Genomic DNA, 6,000 nt, shown 5'->3' on the forward strand with positions numbered 1-6,000 from the left:
AGGTTGAAAAACACTGAGCTAAGGTAAACTGATGCCTGTTTTAACCAACCGCCTCCTAACGCTAAGTGGTCCCCTAGCGGCCATTAAGGGTACATATCCTTCAAGATTTCACGAATTTTTGTGTGTCACGTTCGTCGTTAGGGCGTAAGAACTTTTGTAAAACATTATTTTTTTTTAATGTGTTTCTTTTAAGATCGTTAGGGACCGCGATCGACCCGCAAATATCGTTGGTGAAAACAGGCATTAAACTTGAATAAAAGAACAATATGATTTTATACTCCGCGCGCAACTTTAAGATTACTAGCCAAAAAATGGCCAGCTGTCTCTTTGTTGTGTGGGCAGTGAGCATGGCGGGGCCGACGGTGAATCGTCATTGGTAGATCAACTATCATTCAATGACACGTTAATGGTAGATAATGTATAGTGTCACTAAATGATCATAAAGGACTTGAGAAGTCTTTTGAGGCCCAATAATGATAAATTGTTAGAGAAAACAACTCGTATAGAAAAAATCTTGCGACAAAAGTTTGTATGTCTATTTTTTTATACAACAAACAAACAGGCGGCAGTAGTTGCGTGATAGATTAGATAGACTAGATAGATTGACAGGGAATACACTCTCCTCTTGATGGTTTGCAGGTCGTAATGGTACAGAAATACTGATGTCGACAGTTCGCTCCAGAGGTTTATTATACGAGTACGTGTCATGTTCATTGCAAAGTTAAGGATCAACTAATCAACAACGCTTTAAATAAAATATAAACTCCTCACTACGTCTAAACCTCAGAAGCTTTTACTAATAGGTAATATATATTGCATAAAGTGTCTCATTACATTTTTTTCCATGGTACGTACATATTAATCTTTTTTTTTTCTTTTTTTCGTTAAGGGAATGCGTTTACGTACATATTAACCTAAGGAACTGTAAGGTTGGGTTGCACCAACTAACTTTAATTATAATTGTTACTTTAACTACAATTAAAAATGACAAATCTTTGGTTAAAGTTAAAAATGGACGCCACCATGACGCCATATTTAATCACAACCATAGAGCTCGACAAGGTTTAAATGCACGTGGCGAAAAAGGAACTAACGCTATCATACAAAAACGCCATTTTTGACAGTTACAAAAACGCCATTTTATAACCTTGTTGGACCAGCTGTCATCTGTCAATTTCTCCGGTCAAAGTTAAGGTTAAAGTTAAAGTTTAACTTTAACCTTAACTTTGCTTTTTATAGCCTTAACTATAACCATAACTTTAACTTTAACCACGCCTCTGGTGCAACCCAACCTAAATTTTGTCGTGATATAGCCTGTACCTGTTCCCCGTGGTCAAATATACCTACTGATGATTATACTGATGATGATTTTGTAGACAAAGTTTTAGTTAATATTAACAACTTTGAATCAAATTTGCACAGTGGATATAGAGTCGGATGTCAGTACTTTTTTGTTGCTTTGTTTTGTAACTAGTTACAAAGTCTACATTATAGCTTCAACGTTGTTTGCAAAAATAATCATTTTGAACACAAATTATTATTATCTTCATACCCTCAATAATATATAGGTATACCACTGGCTGGTATGCAAATATATAAAATATCAGATCCTGATCTTAATTTTGTTCGCTCGCGAATTTCCACACAAGGGCCTACATTTTACCGTAAAAAATGCCTTATGTTCTTTCACAAAATTCAAATCTCGATACCAATTCTGAAAATCAGTGTAGCAGCAACGTAACAAGTAGATTTATACGTGGGAGAGCCATGCTTCGGCACAAATGGGCCGGGTCGACCGGAGAAAAACCACGTTCTCACAGAAAACCGGCGTGAAACAGCGCTTGCGCTGTGTTTCGCCGAGTGAGTGAGTTTACCGGAGGCCTAATTCCCTTCCCTAACCTCCCCGATTCCCTTCGCTTCCCATCCCTACCCTCCCCTATTACCCTATTCCCTCTTAAAAGGCCGGCAACGCACCTGCAGCTCTCCTGATGCTGCGAGTGTCCATGGGCGACGGAAGTTGCTTTCCAACAGGTGACCCGTTGGCTCGTTTCCCCCTTTATTTCATAAATACCTAACGGTAGACAGCTAAACAGGCACAAACTTTCGCATTATTATATTGAATAAAAATATAAATATGGACTGATTTTTCTCCTCGCCCGTAACATTTTCATGTTACGGGCAGCCAACCAATAAATATCCAACAGCAGGTAATCATTTTTGATGAACATTACTTTTGCAGATAAATTTGTTTACTTTAAATGTATCGTTTATTTGTTTGTGTTTTAAATTGGCCGTAATGTGTTAAAAGTTTTCCGCCGGGAGTTATTTCAATTCAATTAATCGTGTTTGAATTTATTTTGATTGTTGTGAAATATGATATGTATGATGATATATAATATGTACATAACTTTATATGCATTTTAAAATATCATGTTATCACAATATCATCAGCATATTCAGTATTCACATAATTGCTGCTTCTGTCATTGTTCACAGTAAAATAATCTCCCTGTAAACAAATTATTAGAAATCAATAATCGCAAAGAATATGGCTGTAACTAGAGCGCTAATAATCTAATCAAATACATACTATTAAAAACGTAATTTTAATTTTGATTTAGAACAAATATTCATATTGTAATTAATAAATTTACATTATAATATGTATTATTAAAATAAAATAATGATGCAAAAATGTGACCTTTGTTCTAAAGTTAAAAAAGAATGCATCTTTAATGAAAATGGGTGCGCATTATTTTTTTTTAACCCAGCCGATGCGTTGTGTTTTGTATGTGTGAGTGAGGCAGACTCCAACATACTCGGGCTCGGCGGCAAGAAGTAAGAATACTATCCCCGCAAAATACACTTTATTATGGAGAAGAAAGATCTAAATACAAAGTTACAATACATAAATGATGTATTTCCAATCTATATAATTTATTAATACGTGACCCCCTTTTGACGAAAAATGCGGAAACGTAGGTGCATGATATTTTGCACAGTTATAGTTTATACGGAAAAGGAGTGCATCGAGCCAATATTGTTTTAAAATTGTGCTTTTATCATACCTTATTTTAATAAATAAAACATTACGCACACTACAATGTGCACACTACGATATTTTGAATGACAAGCCTATACACACGAATTATACTCTTTTATTTATGGTTGAAGTCTGTTGTCAAATTAAAAAAGGATTGTTGTTTTTTTTTTATTAAATCTGATATAGTCAATTATTACGGGCAGCCAAAAGAAGAAGAAGAAAGTCAATATTTTGGTAATAAAATATTAATTAAAATTAAATAATAATTAAATTATTTAAGAGGATTCCACACCGCCGTTTTTCCATACAATCGTTGTCCCCTGTTTCGTCCCTGGATAATGCCGATAGAGATATGATTTTTTTCCTGAATATTTATGGCCACTATTAGCATGTCCCTATGTTTTCCTTTTTTTCATAATTTTATTATTAAATAAGATAAGAACGTCCAAAAACCGAAAAAAAATGGCCAGATTTTCCTCTGTGTTCAAACACCCAGAAAACAAAACTGGCTAAAATATACAAAAAAAAAATAAAACATAGGAACACAGCTCAAGCCTTCCTTTAATTCTTAATGAAAAAAATACTTAAATCGTTAACCGATTTAAGTATTTTTTTGTTTTGGAGATGGAATCAGCGGACAGCGAATCGAAGATTTTCTGTTCTTTTATTAGAACTTTTGTCGTGTTGTCTCTATCGCACACTGCGGTGGGAGACTTGAGATTGGTGAGACAGCAATACATTTTCAAATACCTATTTTCTATTTCTCCCGCCCCTGGTGTATCCTCTTAAGGTCGAATTTCGACCATTGGGCGATCTCTAGTTTTTATAACTCGACGTAGAGCCGCCGGCGCGTCGTAGCTCGTCGTAGACGCGTAGAGCTCTACGCCTACTTTAATTTTGGTACATCAGAAGAAAATTGTTATAAATATTGTTCTCTTTTTGTTTAATTTCGTAATTACCAACTTTTTAATAACATATACATGGTTCTTATTGTCATAAAAAATGTTATTGATTTTGAACTAAGTAGAGAGTATCTATGTTAAAAATCCTTTACTATTTTATTTACTTAGGGCCATTTATTCTAAATTATTATTAGTGTTTATACAACAAAATATTATGTTTTTATAATATAATACACCATGATATTAGTAATTGACGATTAATTGTAGATTTGAATCAAATTGGCACAGTTATAGACCACGTTACATTCCGCTTTCAGTCATAAGCCCAAGTCATAAGCTTAGGTGCTCTGCTACAACAGAAAAACATTTACGCATACATGTAGGTATACTTGATAACATAGGCTTGCTCTTCCGAAGTCATGGTACTAAAAAAGTTAAATATTCATAGATTCGAAGAAAGAATATAGCCATTATATATATCTAGAATCTTTTAATATTATCTATTTAAAATAAAGAAAAACAAATAAATAGCTTTAAATATTGGTTATCAAAAAAGGGAAATTATTTTATAATTAATTAAAATTAAATACAGAAATAATACATTTCTCGCAAGTTTTGTAAAATCTTTACAGTCCGCGCGCTGTCTCACTCTATTACGCCCGATATAAATCATGTGACACCGCGCAAACCTAACCGGAAAAACTAAATTTGAGATTGCAGGACTAAGATACTCTCTAGTCTTGAAAATGATCGATGGAGCTTCAGGAGTTGGTTTGATGCATTAATAGAGATAGCTAGGAGAAAGGGTAATGTTTGTGATTCTTATTTACTGTCGTGTGTTAGTAACTTGTAAAATATTAAGAGTTGTTTTCACCCACGAGAAGATTTAAGAACACTAACAGTATAAAATGGTATCATTATATCATACAAGGAACCTGAAAAATTAAACTTCTCACTATACATGAAAACACAAATGGCAATAGCTATGACAGCAATAGGAAATTGTGAAAATCGGTCGTGAAAGCCGCTCGGAAAACTCAACCAATTTTTGCCAAGGGTCGTGCCAACCAAAGTGTTATCATGAAAGCCTCTTGAAAACCTAACTGATTTTTGCTGAAGATCACACCAACCAAAGTGTCATCATACCGTATCGTAAACAAACATCGAAGATCAGAAACAATCTGGCTTTTAATAACAAGTCTGCAAATAATTTTAATAAGTCGCATATCAGCCGACAAAACAATTCATACCTCGCGATGGCACTGCATATAAAGGTTCATGCCGTAATCTATAAGGCAAACATATCACAGAACACAGTCAGTATCACATGCGGCCCGCTCGTATGTCTACGGCACACACTGTTCATACTCGATCGATCGCCGACGCCCGGGGCCGCTCCGTAGGTCACAGAATCACGCGTTTCCAATGTAATAATAATCGACCATCCCGGAGGCTTATCTGTAAACGACTGCAGGCGAAAAGGTTTTCGCTGGGGGCGAAACGCCGAGCGTAGCTCGAGGCTCCGCCCCGGGCGTGCGTCATTGGCCCGGCCCGCGAGGAGAACGGCTCGGCCGCCTCTCCATTGGCTCCTACCGGCCCGAGCCGGCGGGGGCGCCCCGTCGCATCCGCGGACAATATTTTGACGTTTTTTCACCGCGGTGGCATTTCTCATCGAAGCGATTAATTGTGATTCTCTATGGTTATTGTAGGGTTAGCTGAGCGGTGACGGGTGATATAGTGAGTGCGTCGGTTCGCGACTGTACGGCCTTTGTTCGTCTGTTTACTGTTTGCATAGGTATGCTCGTTGATCGTGGAATTATAGAATTCGTTGCGCCCTGACAGAGGCACCACTCGATCGAGTTTGCGTTGCATTAAATGTATCGTTTTATTGCAAAAAGTAAGTATTGTGCGTTTTACAAAGAATCCAGTGAACTATGTTATTGTTCAATCGATTGTGGACGTTTTTAAGGCTTTTGTTGTTTTTTCTTCGCTTAATAAGATATCTTCACGTAAAAAAATACAAAGTGAAATCATCTTTTGATTTTGAGTCGAATA

The 6,000-nt window shown here is 36.1% G+C and overlaps 1 protein-coding gene across 1 annotated transcript in view; it reads right to left on the bottom strand.

Annotated features, from left to right (window-relative positions):
* LOC121729814 (transcription factor AP-2-epsilon) overlaps positions 1–5,391 on the bottom strand; it is a 64,126-nt gene extending 58,735 nt beyond the window's left edge. The window contains exon 1 of the mRNA XM_042118448.1: positions 5,196–5,391. Coding sequence (XP_041974382.1) covers positions 5,196–5,225 — 30 coding nt within the window. The 5' untranslated portion in view covers positions 5,226–5,391. The remainder of the gene's footprint in view (positions 1–5,195) is intronic.
* Positions 5,392–6,000: the final 609 nt, after the last annotated feature.

The sequence above is a fragment of the Aricia agestis genome, chromosome 1, assembly GCF_905147365.1.
Source record: "Aricia agestis chromosome 1, ilAriAges1.1, whole genome shotgun sequence".
NCBI classification, from domain to species: Eukaryota; Metazoa; Arthropoda; class Insecta; order Lepidoptera; family Lycaenidae; genus Aricia; species Aricia agestis.